This window comes from Physella acuta, unplaced genomic scaffold (genome assembly GCF_028476545.2).
Source record: "Physella acuta isolate Inbredline_101_S28 unplaced genomic scaffold, ASM2847654v3 ptg001322l, whole genome shotgun sequence".
In the NCBI taxonomy this organism is placed as follows: Eukaryota; Metazoa; Mollusca; class Gastropoda; family Physidae; genus Physella; species Physella acuta.
In genome coordinates, this window is record NW_026732837.1 from 396,319 (window position 1) to 416,917 (window position 20,599).

Below are 20,599 nucleotides of genomic sequence, written 5' to 3' on the forward strand. Positions count from 1 at the left end.
ATCCACCTTGCTTGCTATCACCGCATTTCAGTTTTTTCAAGGAAAGGGAAATAACTGAATATTTTTTGGCAAAAATCAATCCATCATTGTTATATCCCCTCGGAGAAGATAAATGATCGGATTTTGTCACCGCGCATGATAGAACTAGAAGGGATAAAGGAATGCGCATAGGAAACTGGTGTTAACTTTTAAAAAGGTTAAGATTATTAAATAGAGGGAATGTCTTATTACGCATGTAAGACATATACTTGCTTAGATTTTAATCAGTACCTACTATAATACATGCAAGGTCCTTTAGCCTTAATTGATGTCTGCGAGTAACTAAAGAAAAACACTATTCACAACAGGTTAGTAGAGTCAAATACATGACATCATGTAAATATTCATTATGTACATTTGCAAAACCTTTCGTTTTCATTTGGTGTTCAAAATTATGTTAAAAAAGTTGATGTTGATGTACTTGTTTTAATTGCAAATAAAAGTATTTAAAAAAAAAAACAAACAACAGGTTAGTAGAGTTAGATCAATATTCAAGTTCAACTTTAAAAAAAAAATTTAGGAATAAAAAAAAACACAAAGTAAACATTTTGTAATAATTATATTTATTTACATGCTACATATCATCATCCCCTAAAATTTAGTCACACAATAATCAAATCATAATAATATGTTGACTTTAAAGGTAAACACATTTGTAAAATAAGGAAGTAATTTAAAAAAAAAACTGTAAATTATGCTGGTATGTTTGAGTTTTAGGAGTAATCTGCCTTTTGTGTGAAATATAGCTCTCAGGATGTTATTTTTAAAAAAAACATAAAATAACCCAAGTGTGGTAATCTCTACTTAACAACAAAGCATATATTCAGAGATCTATCATTGGTGATATGAAAGTACCTCATCTATATTGTAGCTTTACTGTTCATGTTGAAATAAACTGTTTTTTTTTTAAAATACGATTCCCAAGATCTCATTGTTTTTTTTATTAACAGCATAAAAAAAAACTCAGGTTTTTGTCTGAAAAAAAATGGATTTCATGAAGAAAGTCTCAGTTTTTTGTTCCTGTGTTGAAAAGCCAGACCTGCTAAGCTTAACTTTAATCTTACTCAGTTTTAACATGTGAAAGAAATATTTTAATAAACTGCTGGTTGTAGATTTACAATGCTGTTGTTTGAGAAAAGAATTAATATTTAAAACAATTACACATCTAGTACTATGTCTTAGCAAAATTTAAAACATGGTAAAATATATTATCCACAACGCTGGGAGTAAAGAGTCACAGCAGATGGTAATGTTATCAATAAGCAGTTAACTAGTCATAGGATCTACAGTAGTTTGTTTACTTTGCTCATCTAAATCATATATGTGCATTTACTTTGCAAATACAATTTTGAGATTTTAAAAAAAGTTAGCGATGTGTCAGCTTTGATATTTAACACTTGAGATACACACAGCCTCAGTGTATGATATAAGGAAACTCCAGCAGTAAGAAAACAACCTGAATTAAAACATTTTCAAAAGAGTTGTGACCAACTACATAATAAATTATAGTTTTTAATAAAATATTAAACCTATAAATATATTTTTAACTTTTATTGTACATCAAACTTAAAATTATTTTTTCTAATAGTCAAGCATTTTCATAAGGCTAACCAACTACCAACAGGAAAATCATAATAGCAATAACAAATAAGCAAATGGTATGTATCCCTTCAATAATGATTTTATTATTATTAAAACAAAAGTGAAAGAGGGACATGATCTAGACATGTGAAATGTAATATTTACTAGTAAACATTGTTACAACAACAGAAATACATACTTTTTCTACAATCAATGTAGGATGATAAATGACTATGTGTACATGTCATTTAACTAACAAGTGTCTAGCACACCTATCACAGTCAGAAAAAACATGAAATAGAAATCTATGCTATGTGTCACAATACTATCATCCAGCTCTACCACCAGATTTACAAAAATATGCTTAACAGACGATTATCATCTCAATGGCTTGAATTAATAATCCAGTTAATCTTAATTCAATCTATTTTCCAAATTCAGTTAATAGGATCAGAATCCAGTAATGGTCATATTTCGGTGAGTCATATTTTGGTAATTAATTTTAACAAAGATGAGAAATTTTATAGGCAATTCATTTCTGGTGACTCTACTTCAATGTGAGAACTATTGCAATCAAAGCCACACACCATATGTATGTACACATAAACATTAAACAAGCTTTCTACTTAGTACTGTACGAGCCATAGAAACAGTTCAATGCTTGACATTCCTGACAAACAAATGGTATCTTCATTCTGTAAAATAATTTACACTTTTCTGTCATATTTATAAAGAAGAAATTTTGCTTTCAAGTAAAACTATAATGAAGTTACAACTAAATTTATTAATATGAACATGTCAAGGGCTTAATTTTTATAGGAGACAAAATATATTTCATGTACAGGATCAAATTGAATTATAACAATGATTTTTGAAGTAACATAAATAATGAGGTTACACAGGTGAAATATTGAGTTGTCCATTTAGTGAGCAAATCATTAGAAAAAAAAATTGTGCTATATTTAAACAATGACAATAGGAGAGTGGGGGAATCAACCCAAACATTTATTTTTCTGTTTGAAAATACACCAGTTAAATTAACCGATAATCAGTTAAAAAAAAAAATCCTTTAAAACAACCAAATGAACATATAATCAGAAAAATAATATACAAATCATAGGAATAATTGACAAGATATTGAAAGTGTGTTCTTGTATCAACAAAAAATTTTTTTCATCAGTTTAATTTAACAAGTCAATGATTATCTTCTCTTCGAAACAGTAATTATCACACAAACATTACAATATTACTACATTTCTATAGTTCCATTTTTTGAAAGTGAATAGACAATCAAGTCTAGATCATTTTTTAACCAAGATATGATACCAGTAAATGCTGGATGAAATAGAAAGACAACTATAATACTAGTATCGCTGCCATCTACCACAACACTCAACTATACAAAGATAAAAGACATTTGTTCTTGTACTGCTATTAAATTACATCAGTTTTATATGGTGTAAAATAATTACTTTAAAATACAGTAGTTATGTAAATTGCAAATTTTAAAAATTCTAACATTAAAATAACATTTAAGAAATCATTTAGATTTTAAAACAAAAGAAATGAAATCTAAGACTTATGTTACGGATCAAAGTCAATTTTTCTCCTCCCTAACAAATCTACATCACTACATTGCTCTAACAGACTCATGCAAGTAGCTTCCATGCCCATTTATCACCAGGTGTATTCGATTAGACTTAATACACAGCAGTATACTCTCCTATTAATTTATACTTAGTTATGTAGGGTCACCTGACAGAAACAACATAAACAATGTTTTCATTAAGGCAATATATTTTTTACTTCCTATGTATGCACTACAAACAATGCTTCTTAGGTCAGCACACAACTTTGTGTTGAAAATTAGTTGACAAAGCTGTATTACCACTATGTTCTATTTACAGCATGCCCAACTTAAAATAAAAACAACCAAAGGTGTTTTTCCCAACCAAAACAATAAAAACTGCACCCTTCAATAGTTTAAAAGTTACATTGAAAACTAATAAATATGCATGATTCACTCATTGTAGACAGTGGAAAGGAAACTAAAAGGAAACCATTGTGAATGTAAAGAAGGACAAGGCAATAAGTAGGAATCAATACAAAAACTAGACAGCACAGGTGCTTGCATGGTCAGCTGGTATCATCAGAGTGGGTTGATCACCTCGACATAGTTGATGGGGAAGAATCCAGCTTGCCCATTCACAGAGCCCTCATACCAATTTTCATCAACCTGCAGAAGATGATTGTTTGAGAACCACTGCACAGTCAACAAAATTACCAATGCAATGAATACATAGTAAACAACAGAAAGCATTAACATAGAAGTGTATGTTTTTAGCTAGTAACTGTGCAATAGTGATGGTTACATTGTCTTCAATTCCTTACTTTTTAATGTGTGATTTCAAGTAATTTTATTTAACATTATCTATACAATTATACACTTTTTTTTACATAAAAATGCAATGCAGTTGTTATTACGTGCATGGTGTTAAATTTTTTTAAAGGTAAAAACATTAAGTAAAAACTTGTATAACTGGATTTACTATTAAAAAATAAAATACAATTCTAGCAAATAATTTATTAACAGAATACGCATTTATCACAAAAAAGGTTATCAACAAAAAATTCCAAACCTGACTAATAAGATCAATATAGTCTCCCTCTTGGAAGCCCAGTTCACCCTCGTTTTCTGCGATAAAATCATACAATGCCTTTGCCATTGGCTTTTTCTTGGTGTCAGGAACTGAAAAAATTACATTTTATAAGTAGTTTTTTTTTTACACAAATTGTGATTAAGAAATCAGAGATAAGGATTTAAATAATAGTGAACCCATTGTAAGACAGGTAAGTCTATAACAGTAAGTTTGAAAATCCTCAGCTATATTACTTGTCAAAATTTAACAGATTTAAAATGAAAATATAAAAAAGACAGTTAATATCTGTAATAACATTATTAAAGAAATAAAAAGGAACACCCAGCTAAACCTAGTTTAGTAAGGACAGAATTATGACTTGCTTAGCTATACATGGTACATTTTAGATCAAATACACATATGACCACATAGATTATAATTATAAGTGATCAGGTACAACTTTTTTGACAAATATTTCTGGATCAGAAATGGAGGAAATGTTATGGCTGTAATGTAAATGCAACTACAATCAAATCATATTAGGACAGGCAGTTTGCCTAAAATTCAGATGCTGGCATAGATATGCCAAGTTAAAAATGTGTTGCTTAATTTTTGGCACAATAAAGAAATACCCTTTTTAAATGGTGTCCTGATTAAACATTGTCAAATAATTGTTTATCATGCTTAAATACATACTAAAGCATTTACTTAGCATTCAACGGCAGATTCTTTTTAAAAAGCAGTAAAAATGAATAAAATATATTAAAATTAAATCTTTATCTCCCATTTTACAAGATGAAATATTTATAATTTAAAGCTAACCCCATGCAAACATGACAAAAAACTAAACAAAATACTAGCCAGATTATTAAAGCATGATATAAAACAAAAGATTAAAGGAAATGTAGGATATTAGCAGTAAAAAAAGCAAGTGACTACATTTGTGGTGACAGCCTACATTAAGCAAGAAAAAAATGTAATTTAAGTATATGCTTCAATTATTCTTTTATACATTTTTTTTTAAATGTTAGACATGAAAGCAAGTATATTGAATGTTGGTAGCATCTATGAATGATCACAAACAGTGTACAATAAGTTATTCTTATGATTTATTGAATTGAATGAATAGCTGAAGTAAAAGAAAGAAGGATAGCAACCAGAATTTATCTACTTTTTTACTCAAATGATGCAGTGTTTAACTACACATCCATTGCTTGTCTACTAACACATAGGTTAAGCAGTATGCAGTTAAAGGCAAAAATAAAAACAATAAATGCTTATAGAATAATGCACATACAATATAGAATTTTACAGTTTCTTTTATTTTAATTCAAACATTTACTGCTTTAAGTGCATTTCTAAAACAGCAGTAATATTTATATAATTTACATGCTTAAAAGAATTTCCCAAAAGATTTGTATTTAGTAAAAAAAAAGTGGTAAAATAAAATTGACCTAACTTGCCCCCATAATTCTTACCAGCATATGATCCAAAAGGATCCTGATCATCAAACTGATCATAGCCTAAAACAAAATAATGTTCATTGAAAGGACACAAATTAATTCTAAACACAGTCCATTTTTTCATTTTTCTCAGGTTAAGTTTGAACTACTTGCAGGACTATATCAACAGTTCTATAGTATACAGATCCATAAAAGATCTAATAAAAAATAAGTGTTGATTTACACTGTTCATTGGACATAAAAAATTTTTTTGTTAAAAATAGTTTCTAAGGGAAAAAATAATTTACAGGGATTATATTTAAAGAAATTCTCTCTCAATTTCCTGGTATTCTGATATAAATAATTTCACTATAAGCATTTTATTTATATAAAAATTAGTGGCATAAAATGTAGTGCATGTAAAGTCAAAGCTAAATAAATTAATATCAGATAAATAATATACAGGTAAACTATAAAAGCTCAATAAGATAATGTCTGATACATAATTCAAAGCTTCATTTTAAACAGGGCTAATGCGAATCACACACCATGTAAAATCATAGACCTAATTAAATTCTCTGAAGTAATTATGTATTAAAAATATTTGAGCACAAAATATTAACTTAAGATTGGTTTGATTCTTTACCACCGATAATTCACAAACATCATACCATGTATTTTTTGTTGTTGCAAAAATGTTAAGCACAGGTAAGAAAGGTCCAAAAAAACGTTCAGAAATAGAAAAAAAATGTTAATCAATTGATATAGTCAGTCGAGTAACAGATGGTAAAGAACAGTTTGGTCAAAAGGAAATGACAACCAACACTGCAGAGCTGAGAGGAGAGATGAACCAAGGGTCAGACTACAGGTGAGACTAATCTCCATGCTTGAATCACTTGCAGAGTTGTAACAGGTAAAAACAACTGGATTACTGACTTTGTGGCACCGAAGGTGCTTTTCATCTAAAACATTTAGCAATAGCCAATCCTATTAACTCAGCATTGACCAACTGTGATTCAAATAACAAATTTCATTGTCAACTTGGAGCAGCCACAAGCAGTTAACGTGAGAAGAAAAGCATATTGGTTACAAAACTGTATGGAAATAGAAACGGTTTGTATTTTTACTATTGGAATAAAGTGTAGATATATTGGAAAAAATTAAGATTCAGAGCATTAGTGTTTAGCACCCTATCACATCTGTAAATATGGAAAATAAAAATTGTCTTAATTTGCAGGAAAAATAATGAACTGTATTTTGGTTATTTTAAAAATGAACAAAAAAAAGTAAACTACTCTTCAAAGGTGATAAATGTATTTTGTATACATTAATAAAAACTAGAAGTTCAAAGACAAAAGCATTTTTTATTCATCTGTTCTAAGGGATCACACCAGATGCTTGTTACCATGGCATCAAATGTGCACACATTAATGCACTCCTTGTTTACCAGTATTTTAGTCCTATTTTATATGGTGTGCTGCCTTGATAAAAAGCAAAAACCCAAAACACAGGCTATTGATGAAATTGTAAATAATTTACAACCAAAACAAGGCCTACCAGACTGGTGGTAAGATGGTGCTTGAATGTTGTTAAAATTATAGCTGCCAGACTTCCCTGTTTCCATACCATCGCTGGGACCATCATATGAATTGGGAGATTCACTACGCCTAAAGGAACTGACACGCTTAGGTATGTGCTCAGATTTTGGTCTATTTGCAGCCTCATTTCGCCTGGTAGATGAAAAATAAATACCCTCATTTATTTCCACTAATTAACAAACTTTTAGTTTTTCAATAGTAAAATATTTCTGTATGTTTTTTTTCTTCACAGAAACCAAAATTGTACATATATTTTATAGAAGTTTCAAAAACTAAAAGCTAGAGGATTTAACCCAATAGTGTATAACGATACTACTACGGAAATCAAAAGCATAAACCAATCTATTCCTATGACGTCAAAGAATAACAAAAAGACATCCAGAGATAGCAACTCACTTCTGCTCCAGTGTGTCAAGCAGTGATTGCAGTGTGTTTAGGGCCTGTCTGTGATAATCAACTTCAGCTTCAATGAAAGCTTGTAACTGGCTTATATATTCTACCTGTTGGGATACATTTAAAACAAAACTTTACTTTGCATGGGAAATAATTTTATCTTATTCGGAATATATATTTTTGTTGCAGGCTGAATTTTATGAAGATTAGTAGAATTATAAATGTAATGTAAATACATATTTGTGTCTAATAGAAACACATTGAAATGTTTAAAATGTTGCTTTGTGATAATACTTTCCAGAATAGAAGTATAAACTATCCTAATATATAATTCCCCATGTGCGCACTTCTCTCTCTCTCTCTCTCTCTGTCTGCAAAATATTTTCGCCGGACATCACGTCAGAAACGGCAGCGATATATGGAGAACTTTATACGGACTTTTGTTGAAAATAATATGTTAGATGTTTTAAATGTATAACCACAATTTTATTTAAAGAAGAAAAATAAAAATTAAAGGCGTATTCGAATGTAGAGAAACAGTATTATTTATGCAACCGGAAAAGCATTAATAGATGTGAAAAAGAACGCATAAAACTGTGACGTCACTATTGCTTATACATTAACTAATGATGTCATCTGCCGTGTTTGGAATAAAAAGAAATGAACTATTTCATTCAAATTTGATTTAGATCTACGTACACTATGAAATGTAGGCATATACAATACAATTTTTCCGGCCTAAACTCATAAAATTTATTTTATTTATTTGGATTCTAGATCTAGATATTCTAGATTCATCTATTCAAATAATACATTTCTATACTAAAGTATTTCAGGCCTTAATTACTTTATTGAAATCTTTGTTTATCTATGCAATTTGCTAATCTCTATAATATATAAAGCAAAGTTGTCGGGTGCCCGATAGGGCACTTCCCGGCGCCGCAGGCGCTTCAAATTTGGCAGGATCTTGCCTTGGGGCAACTGAACACGGGGGCCGGTTGGCCGAAAAGTCTACAATGATGGGGTCAAAACTGACCTCTACTGACCGGCGCCTTATATGAGCTATAAATCGAAAAAAAATGTCCACGGAGGAACCTCTTCATAACTCCTGAGGTCGTAGACCGACCCTCGGGAGAATTAATTAAGCATTCAAATTCTCAATGTTTTCGAAAGCCTAAGCAAAGCTGGGCAGCATGCCTAGTGGCTTTAATAAAAGTCCTACTAAATGTCCCATACCTCATTTTCTAAGACATTATGCATTGCATTCTCTGCTAAATTTTTTGATTCTTCAAACTTGTCTTCAGCAACTCTCAGTTCCTCCTCTGTCACATTGGAACCTGAAAGAGTTCAAACTCATTTCAAAACTAAGTATTTTGATTACTTGTAAAATAACAGACAATTTGTCTTCATGAATCATAATGAACTATTATTTTTATGTACTTAGTAAAAAGACAATGATTTGTATCATAAAGTAAATAATGAAATTTATCTTTATGTTTTATAATAACAAATTTATGGAACTGTAACTTTTCTAAATAAAACACTGAACTTATAACAAATGCAACAAAACTGTATAAATGAAATGAAATAACTAAATAATAGAACTATACAACAGAGATGCTGAATGGTTGCATTGAGGGCCATGCTGTTTTATTACAGAGGCTACATACAGGTGGTCATTAGATCCCTTTTACAGACACAAATTCAATTCATTACTTACTTTAAGTTACCAACTCATCAACAATTTCAATGAATTCATTTTACCAAAATTTAAACCTGATTTCATTCTAAGAGATAATTTCTAACAAGCATCTCATTTTAAAAAACATATAATTTAAAATTGAACAGTAGAATAAATGCATTCTTGAATAGCAAGAGAAAATGTAGAAAATTAAAACCCTTGAACCTCATAAAAAGTAAACATAAATATAAAATTCTCCAGTTAAATACAATAAGCTAATGAATGACCAGTGTATAGCCTATATATTATGAATTTATAAGTAAATAACATGCATAGATGGTGTGTGGCCTTCATTAGCAACAATCAACATCAACTACATTTCTTGTTTAACAAGGCACCATGCAGAAATAAACTTGACAAAAGCAACAACAACAAAAAAAAAACCCAGTGAGGTACACAACGTGTGTACAATTACCAGAGCTACCAGATCACACATTAATGTCATATGCATGGGTCTGTGAGGGTGTTTGATGTGCTAAATCATAACAGCACTAGCACACACACTATCTTACATGAAACCACACCCCATAGTATTGTAAAAGAGTTTAGTATAAGAATTTGTTTATGTATATCTATATATTAATGTGTGTATAGGATATATATATAAATGTGTGTATAGGATATATATATAATATATATATAAAATTTATGATAAAAGCTAGGCCTTTCATCAAATTTTTCCATCTGTCCACAACATAAAACTAACTGTAAAATGTAACATGAGAGTTAGATAGAAAAGTTATTTTAGCACACAGGCCTACATTTAAAAAGCTCTTGGGTTAAAACATTCAATGCAATTTAGTGTTGCTCCTAAGGCAGTGATTCCCTATGGAACGTCTGCTGACTAAAAATTTCAAAAGGAACAAACAGTACAGCATTACTGCACCATGCATGGGTGTTCCTTGTTTAAGGTCTTACAGCATTCATCTAAGTTTAAAGGTATGATGTTGATTAAAAATCAATGTACAGGAAGTTAAATCAGCGTATAGATAAAGTCAGTCTAATCCCTTATCATTGACTGAGTTATAAGACTTCTCTAAAGCAGACATTTACCTGGCTTCCAAAACATGATTATATAATTTGACTGTTTTTAGAGGCAAGAAAAGAACAGGTGTGTTGGCAGATTGAACGTAAACCTATCTCTTTAATTACTTCCTCATTATCTTTCTCACACAGTTGTTAGATAACTACGATATGATCAAGGTAGCTCAAGTGAAACAAGAGGCAGCAAATATCAATTTGTCAGGTAGACAGGTGAGATAACTGAGAACCACTGATCTCAGGGTGCAAGCAACTAGTAATTAAAAGAAGCTTTTCTTTGTTTACATTACATACATTAAATATAATGAGTAAAACTGCTAGTGCATTTAGATGAGTTTTAAAAATATTTATACCAATAATAGTGTACTTTTAGTTTAAAGCGTTATTGTGTTGGTTTCCAAATTACAGCTTGAAATATATTTGCAAAAATACTTCCAATATAAATCTTTTAAAACGAAAGATGTGAGTTAATCTACAACAGCTGAAATAAGAAAATATTTTGGATTTATAAATCTGTTTATATAAAGAAGTGTGAGACAATTTAAACCAGCCAACAGAAGAGGGAAAAAAAATGTTTTTGTAAATTAATATAGACTGGCAATACATATATATATTTTGCATGCTCTAGCCAAATCTGATTACAAGAAGCAACTGATTTCTTGATTAGCACCATTCACTCATGCATGACCATCTATTTGATTACACAACAATAAGACATTGTCTCAAACAGCCCAATACAATGAAAAAGGCAAAAATAAAAACAAAAGGCCACAGGCTTTATACTACCTCCAGCAGCTAGATACACACACAGAAAAAAGGACATTAATCATAAGAAAAATACAACCCATAATAAGGTTAGGAGAAATAAACATTGATGAAAATAAAATAAAAACAACATAGGTCAAGTAAACCACACATGTGATTGTACTGTGTGGAGACGTATGCAATGGTTGTCAACAAATATACTTACATTAAATTTTCATACAATATCGTGTGCATAATATAAATTAGTTAGCATGGGTTTCACCAAAACAATACACACAAATTGAATGGAATAGATAGAATGAGATTTTCAGACATGAGTACCACGAGTTTAAAAAGATATCCCTCACAGTAGTTAAACATTATAATCTTACCAGTGACAAGTGAAACAAAATAAATATGAAATGTAAATTTGCAATTAAAACTTTCATTAAATAGTATGATAATGGGCCATTTTTACCCAGGACAAAAATAAGCAACGAAGGAAAAACAGGACTTTTTTTATTACGTACGTGAATTCTGAAAGGAGGTACCTTCTTCTGGCCCATTAGGTTTTCCTTTAGAATGCGTATATGAGCATCAAAGCATGTCTTATAAACTTAGTCAAAGATGATAATAACAATGAATTTGTTTGATGGAATGCACCCATTTACCAATATTCTATCCTTGTATTCAGCTATGAATGTGCTTTTATTAGTTTCTACTATTATTAAGAAAGAAAGGTCAGTGCAGTACACTACGCTACAGATGTTGTGTTTTTAAAATGATAATACCACACTTAAAATGTTTGAGAAACCAGGGCTTTCAATTCACTGCAACAAGTGACGGGTAGCTTTCATTTCCTAAAACATGCAAGTCAGCTCATACTTCAACTAAGTTAACTCTCAACATGAGGTTTTTCATGGGGCTAAATATATCTATTATGTTTGCTCTAAAGTTAAGTGTAGCATCATTAGTTGGTTAGTATGTTTGTATGTATGTGATGAATGATAAGCTTATCTAAATGTGTCAACTTTACCCTATGGAGTCTTATGCCAAAATACTTAACACAACTAAAGCTTTCAGTTATTTAAGATATACAGATATCATACTTATCATAAATTAGCAGTGCCTAGCATAAAATCTATATAAAAAACATAATAAAGCTGCAAGCAAAGTTAAGCATGTGACAACTTCAGTACATCTTTGTGCCATAAGACTCCATATCTGGCAAACTTTTTCTTTAAATCACCTACGTGAGAAGAATAATTATAGTAAGCAAAATAAAGCAGAACAGGTTCTTACCTCCTAGGTTGGGTGGAACAGGACATGAAAATAAAAGCAATGAGTAATAAGTGATGAAAAAATACACACAAGGAAAGTGTGCTAACAGATTTGTTAATAAACATAACCAGTTATAGTTAAACCATAATGTGGGTTAATATTATTTGTATTAACATGGTTAATGTCACAACATTATTTGAAACATTTTATAATTTAGGTGACTATTTTATACATATCTTAAATTGAAACAAGTAATTTTTTTTATAGATATAGCTTAACAGTTAAAATTTTAAGTATAAATATTAAAAAAAAAATGAAATGCCTCAAAGACTAAATTGACATATGTTTACTTAAAATTACTGATTTATAAATATGTGAGGAGAATGGAAATGTTCTACATATAGAAAATATTTTGTTCAGAATAGCTGAACTGTCATGGCAATATAATTGTGCTTTGTCATTCATGTAAAATGGATTGAGTTATATATTTCAGGAGATGGGAGTAATATAGGCAGTACCATAATTAGGAAATCAGTAAAAACATCATCAAACCACATCTAAAATAGGGTTAATGACAAAAAAAATTAAACTGCTTTTACAATACTTAAGTTACGTTAAAATACTGAAGTAATGCTCACTTTATTACTACATTTCAATAAACAAGATTGAACTTGATAAAGCAGCCATGCATTGTATAATGCAGAGGTACTACTTTCCCCCTAGCATAGTAAAGGGACATAAATGCAGTATATAATTTAAAACCATTAAGAAAGTTAAAAAAAAAAATCTAAGACATTAAATCTAGATTATTGGACAATGTAAACTCAATAAATAATCACACATTCTACACACATTCACACAGAAATAAACATACACAGTGAAAAAAATTTAAAGTTAGCTAAAAAAAAAAAACAAGCAAATATAACAAAAGCCTAGAGGCAGTAGGTTTGCTATACGTAAGAATTTCACTTACCTTTTTCTTTTTTTCTCCTTTTACAGTCAAAGTCTAGTCTTCTGCCAGACAACTTTTTGCGATGGTGCTAATGGTAGAAAAAAATTTATTCAAGCCAAAGTACCATTTTGCCTTAAAATACTAATTCATTTTTTTCTGAATAAAATGTACTTATTAGAACAAATAGCTTACAAACACATTAGACTAGTCCTAATTTATGAAAGGTTTTGGATGCAGGTTTTGTGGCAGAAATTGCAATATTAAACAGAGTGATCCCAACATCGTAACACAACAAAGTTACTGTGAAGATAGAAAAGTCTGGCCAGATACGAGCCCAATGCTACACACAGCACTGATTCACCTCACCAGCAAGCACTGATATGAAAACCAACTGGCCTGTTAACTTTACTAAAAACTGAAATGTTTCTAGTAACTGTGCAGCCAATATTGAACCCAATATATATCAACTATAGGCAGGTTGTCTTCTTACCCCAAAAGGTTATTTACTGATCTCTTCAACAACAACCTAGGTTGTAAGGGCTAAGAACTCTGTTTCATTTTTTTTTTTAAAAAAGCTACTCACATTAACTTCTTTCAGATCTTTGTTTTGAAGTTGATTCAAAGGTTCAAGAAAATTTTGTTTGACATTGTCCTCTAGGTTGTACTTGATCTCTGCCAAATGCTTGAATGATTCACCGGCTTCAATCAGACAACCCCCTGTAGGTTCATCATGTCATTTGACAACATTAATTCACATCCATGTGGCACATCTCTTATACATGCAGTTTACTACAATTATCAAAGCCTCTAAACACTTTTAGAAATAACACATCCTTTTTTGATGGTCCTGATGGGGACAGCGTGGCCTCAGGGTAGAGAGTTAGACTGCTAATACAAAAGTCACAAGTTCAAATCCCAGTTCAAGACATAAGAATGTCCCTAAATCTACCCAGCTCTGATGGGTACCTAACTCACGTTAGGGAAAATAAAGGCGGCTGGGCAAAGTGCTGACCACACCATCCCTTCATATACTGAGGTCACTGAAACAGATTAACTATACCTCATCTGTCCCATGTGTCTTAGGCACAAATGGGAAAACATAATTATAAGGCCCTGATATCCACAAACTGTTTAGTTAACAGTAATCTTTTTAGACTAGTTAATGTAACATTGTAGTTGTAACATTCAGCAATGTTTAGTGATATTGTCAAAGAAAACATGTGAACCAACAAACCAAACATAGAGTCATCCCCCAGATCTGTTCCATGTCTGATCATGTAGTCACCAAGTGTACCCTCTGGTTGGGGGTACAGGATCTTATTTTCTTGTCCCCGTAACTTTGAGATTGCATTCCTCGTGGACATCTTTGCCCTTGATGCTGATGTACCAACAGATTTAACATTATTAAAAAGATGTAAAACCGAACAATGAAGTTAAGAGCTAATTCTTATCTAAATGTATGCACTGCTTAAGACTTATTGTAAATTACCTGTACCTGGATTTGGTTGAAGAAATTCATGTGTTTTGTTGATAAGATCATCCACCAATTTCCCTAACACATCAATACGCTGGAATAAAAATCATTCAGAGATGTTCTACACTACTGAACAAAAAATAAAAATAAATAAAAAAGCAAAATCATAAAATTAAGGAAACTTATTTATTGAATTTATTAACAGCAGGATTCCTACACCATCAGGGGTAAAAAAAAAGGCAATGGGGAAAAAGGGGGACTGGCTTAGAATATAAAATAGGGTACCACAAACCAAATCTGTTAGACAAGCAGTAGGTCCCCACAGAGGTATATCAAACAGACACAAACAACATTAGCACCCATGAGCAACATGATTGTTTTTAGAAGGCTCAAAGTTAGTCTGTTAGTAGTTACAAGCTTAAAAGAAAGGCACCAAGTAATATGTCTAACGAACACACAAGTACATGCTGTTACTAATTTAAACTGTGCAACACATACAGACAAAATACAAGGCACTTCAACCCATGTTTTTCTTTATTTCTCTTTATACGTTGCTAACTTTACATTACTTGAGACCCGGTCCCTTTCAAAGTTTTCAACACATCAAGTCTACACACGCCCCCCCCCCCCTGTAAGTGCGTAGACGAGGCTATACTGTGTGTAAGAAACACTAATGACAAATGCAAGTATATAAACAGCTACAGCATTCATGTAGAAGAAGGCGGTACCCCAGTTTTTTGTTTTGTTATCCAGCTATTATTTTCTTCCCCGACTGTTTACGGCAAATACAACACAAACATCACTGTGTCAAGCTGTGTATAAAAATGTGGGCGAGAGAAGGGGAGAGAATGCATGTTTGATCATAACATACAAGCGTGCGCGTCTCCCGACTAACGATTTATGACAATCGATGTTTTACCATCCCTAAGCTTCTCGCCTTAAAAAATGTAACAGGCCTAATCAACGGCCTCGCAACTTGATCCAAAAAAAGAAGGGAAAGTTGTTTTTAAAAGTTTGTAAATAGAATATTGTAAGCCATAGAGGAAGTATAATTGTCTTTTTTAGACATCCCATTGTAAGTCCAACAATACTTTACATTACATTACAACAACTTCTCATGACAGCTAATTATCGTGAGGCTTTAAAAAAGTCATTTAGTCAAACATGCCCGTCAAACAATAGAGGGATTACTACACCGGGCATTGATCAGCCGCTTCATTTGAAACGCGAAGCCCCTCCCATCTCACTAAACCACAAGACTAATGCAACAGGTGGTTTTTGTTTACCAGTTATATGCATGCCCCATGCAAGGTCATGAAACTGACAGAACTTACAGGGTCAGTACACTAATATCACACCTACAAACTCAACAGCGCGACCCTACTACTATCGCAAGAAATACCCAGACATAACTGGGCTTTAAAACAGCCAAGTGGCTGCGAGACGATACATTTTTATATTAATCAGGTGACCGGCCGGTTGTATTTACACACAACAAATGCGGCGAGGGACGGGCGAGGGGAAAAAAATAGTGTGTGCCCGTGTGTGGACGCGCGCGTTACTAAAAATATATCACACTGACACATGACACGGCGGCCTCATACAACACTCCGTCATCACGGCCGAGATTAATCTATTTAACATGTGGGTTTGTTGTTGATAATTACATAGAGGGCCCGGCTATAATTAGACCGATGTCACGGTTTTTTTTTCTTCGACACAGACGAATCCCAGTACAATAGGAGCACGACGAAGTGTGTTGAGTGTCCGTGTCTTATCTCTCATATATATATCAGTACATATCAGTACGATGTCGAAACCGCTACCACAGGGCAATCAATGACTAACGTCCGTAATAAATGAATAATTCCGAACCGTTCCCAAACCCTCTTTAGGTGATCCCCACCCCACCCCTTTTCCGCAATAAGGACTCCAACAAGAAAATATAGGTCCCTCATAATTCTATGAAAAATCGCAGTATACTCATTAAATAGCAGGTAATGAGTATGCATACTTTGCTTTGTTAATAATACATATGGGCCACAGTGATTTATTTTCATTTTTATTTATGAAGTAAGCCTATAACAAAAATTATTAGAGAAAATATAAAGGAAAGACATTTTGGATGAGGGTAGCTCCATCACAATTTTTTTTTCTCTTAATCAAACGAAACTGATAGAGTTTTAAACAAGTCTTTTTTTATTAGGAGTAAAAGTTAAAAAGTAAACAGCTGTAAATCAAGTAATAAAGCATAAATGACATCCACTTTTTACAACTCCCCCACCTAATAAAACAAGACAATGCAACACAAGATTACATCCTCTACATCCCAATGCTAGAGACACAAGCATGTTAATATATAATTAATATTACATTGAACCATACTTTCTGTATGGAGATGCTTTTAGTTTTAGTCACATTACATCCTAAGTAAATGATTTGATTAGGATGGGAGGGGAAAAGTTTGAAGATAGTCCCATAACTAACAGCAAAAACTACAAAAACTAACCCTTAATGACCACTGTTTCTAAACAAATCTTGCATAAGCCAAAGACATGTAAGAAAATACAAACTAGAATACCCCCCCTCCCCCTAGCTGCTCACCAGTAGACAATTATCACATTTGGGTCAAGTTAAGTGCTCATTAGTGTTAATTACCGCTAATTAAAGACTGCTCAAGCAAAATAGCAGAATGCATGCTCACACTTTGCAAGGGAAACAAACAATAGAGGCAATCAAGAAATGGGATCACAACTTGTGTGTCAAAACAAGGACCCAGGCCTACATGCTACATCAGTACTTTAATAAGCAAACATAACTAGTACACTCAGACCTATCTTAAAACAGTCAATATTATTTATATTCAGATGAGAAAGGAAAGGCATGAAACATATATGAATTACCTTGAGGGAATCAATATTTAAATGTACATGTCAAAGGTTAATATTAATTTAAAAAACTGAAGACATTAAAATTTAAATAGCACTGTTTATAACTGTTTACATTACACACTGTTTCCAACAGAGGAATATAGGACAAAATGATTTTTAAAAAAAAAAAATTTAATTTTTTTTTTTAAATCTACTATCATTATACTGACTTTAATCTTAAGCCCAGATTACAAATATAATAATTCTTTACCCTATTCCACATAGGTCACTTAAGTAGTAATTTCAGCTTAGAGGGATGGTTTGCTATATATGATACAAAAATAGGCTAAAGGGAAACTGTAATTTTTGCTGTAGTAAAATCCATGGCTTTTCAGTAATACATCAATGTAATGTGTTTTTAAGGACTCTACTTCATCTAATTACCCAGACACTTTGGCAATATTTTAACACAGCTTCTAATAACATTCTGATTAGGCTGCCAGATTTAGATATTTTGTTTAAAAAATACTACTCAACATAACTGTATGCAAATGAACTTAACAACCAAGACTGTGACTACATTAAATTAATAAATACAACTTAATGAGTTTATAATGCTTTATACCATAACTTGGAAACTTATTAAACTTTACCCTTTCCATTTCAACGAACTCATCATCAAGCTCTGTACCCTTGGCCCCTCCAATCTTTTCACTCATGTACTATAAAAGAAAGAAAAAAAAACAAAGTCATATTTCAAATGTTTGACGTCAAATCTAGAGACAATTGCATTATTTGCATAAAAGTATCAAAACCGGCAATGCAAATTTAACATATTAAAACAAATCCACATTCAACACAGTTGATAACAAATAAACAAGAAATTGTTCTTTATAAGAGCAGCAACAGAGCAATAACCATTTCTGAGTTTTCTCTGTTATAACTTTAATAAGGATAGCAAAACAAGCAAAAAGCAACTTAGATACATTTTACTTTTTATTGTTAGAAAATTAACAAATGGACAATAATAGACATAAATAATGGAGTGAACTACATATATTTAACAACCTTGGTGCGTCTTGTCAAAAATAATATTGTTTATAGTATTAGTAATAAGGCTATTTTAGAAGTTCACTTGAAGATTATTCCTATTGTAAGAGGCAATGATTAACAATAAAACAGCAAAACACAACAAAAATGTAACTTGTCGTCAAACCAATAGAATAGAATGCTGCTTATACATGTGTAGCCTACATTCATTTGATGCACCACTGAGAACTATATTCAAACCCTATAATGTATGGAAAAAGATAACATTCAAAAGCTGAACAAAACAGGCCCATCTCAAAATTTTTGCCTGTAAAAATTATTTTTATTTAAAAAATATTTATGAAAAAAAAAGATCATCTCTTAGTCAGGGACCATTTTCTTTCACAATACATATTAACACAAAAGAAATGTCTAAGGCATAGTGAAAAATGGTTGTGGGTCCATACATATTAACTTGATTGTACAGAGAGCACTTTTGAGTTTTTGCTAGTATCACTAAGTATCCCATGCTTAATCCTGACCTCAAAAGATTAGGGATCATAACTATGAAATAAAACAGTCTTGCCCTCCCAGCTTTTTATAACAAGCAGTAAAAATGTATTTTTCTGCCAATCAAGGCAAATCTTATTACTTGTTCATTACATTAAGCCATTAAGCTGAGTTCAGCATAGTAGGACAAAAATTACACAATTAATGATCGGACACCTCCTTCGTAGCTTTTGTATAGCAATACTAAATTATATCTTTTAAAATTACATCTTTGTCAGTAAATATACTAGTATGAGTATGAGTAGCGGTAACTTAAATAGCCTTATGAGTGGCATAGACATAAACGTTTCATTTGAATTTTGGTATATGCTTGTATCTTTGTACTTTTTTTTTCTTCTTCCTTGTTAATTGTAATATTGATACGGGATTTCCTAAAACCCAATTTAGTTAAGTATAATGTGTCAACATGTTGTGTGCCTGCCAAATGGCCTGTAGACTCAGATTTCAATCTGCTTTCCTATATGGATTTGCTTCCTACATCCTAGGACAAACCAAAAAACAAGGAGTTTTCACTCCTAGATTGGTTGTTGTCCACAGGTATCGCCCTGGTGTTTGCAATCTGCATTTATAATTTACTATACAGGTTTAGTAACTATGAGGTTTCTCAGCCCAACCATGTAGACCCAAAAAATTTATTTTCAAAATGTAAACAAGCAGGCCTACTAAATTCTAAGTAGATCTAGATTCTATCTAAATCACTTAAATCAGTGAAAATAAATATATAAATAAATCCTAAATCTAGACAAGTTTTCTAGAATTAGCATCTACTAGACTATCTGTTATTATTCTTGGATAATTGTGGGTTGGGGGGGTTCATCCATAAATGACGTCACTTTTGTTTAACGATTTTTATCTTTCCCCTCCCCTTCCCACCTTAACACACAATCACAAAATGCCGGACTCCACATCTAAAAAGACATCACACATCAGCCAACAAGTTTTTGTCTTTTAAAAATACCAACTTTGGCTGATCATAGGTCTGACCACACTATCCCTTCATACGAGTTCACATAAACAGGGGAACTCTGCTTCACCTGTCCCAAAAGGCAATTTTATTGTTCACATCTAAAGAAAAGTCACACCTCAGCTACAGACAAAAGAAAATGTAGGCCTATAGCTTTATAATGCGTTTAACTTTTGAATGGAACTTTTATGGAAGCCATGTTTGTTATAAAAATAAGTAAATAAAGTATTCGGTAAGGAAC

At 31.7% G+C, this 20,599-nt stretch overlaps 1 protein-coding gene across 10 annotated transcripts in view; it reads right to left on the reverse strand.

Moving 5' to 3' along the window:
* Window positions 1-581: 581 nt before the first annotated feature.
* LOC131958372 (endophilin-A3) overlaps window positions 582-20,599 on the reverse strand; it is a 130,176-nt gene continuing 110,158 nt past the window's right edge. For 2 of the 10 annotated variants that reach the window (XM_059323375.1, XM_059323374.1), the window contains 12 exons: window positions 18,449-18,517; window positions 14,941-15,019; window positions 14,686-14,829; window positions 14,035-14,168; window positions 13,472-13,539; window positions 11,749-11,795; window positions 8,929-9,029; window positions 7,696-7,799; window positions 7,259-7,431; window positions 5,738-5,782; window positions 4,260-4,369; window positions 582-3,856 (listed from right to left, as the gene is read on the reverse strand). In XM_059323375.1, coding sequence (XP_059179358.1) covers window positions 3,770-3,856; window positions 4,260-4,369; window positions 5,738-5,782; window positions 7,259-7,431; window positions 7,696-7,799; window positions 8,929-9,029; window positions 11,749-11,795; window positions 13,472-13,539; window positions 14,035-14,168; window positions 14,686-14,829; window positions 14,941-15,019; window positions 18,449-18,517 — 1,161 coding nt within the window. In that variant the 3' untranslated portion in view covers window positions 582-3,769. Of the gene's footprint in view, window positions 3,857-4,259; window positions 4,370-5,737; window positions 5,783-7,258; window positions 7,432-7,695; window positions 7,800-8,928; window positions 9,030-11,260; window positions 11,272-11,748; window positions 11,796-13,471; window positions 13,540-14,034; window positions 14,169-14,685; window positions 14,830-14,940; window positions 15,020-18,448; window positions 18,518-20,599 lie in introns of all 10 variants that reach the window. The other 8 variants (XM_059323378.1, XM_059323377.1, XM_059323379.1 and 5 more) reach the window with 8 other exon arrangements.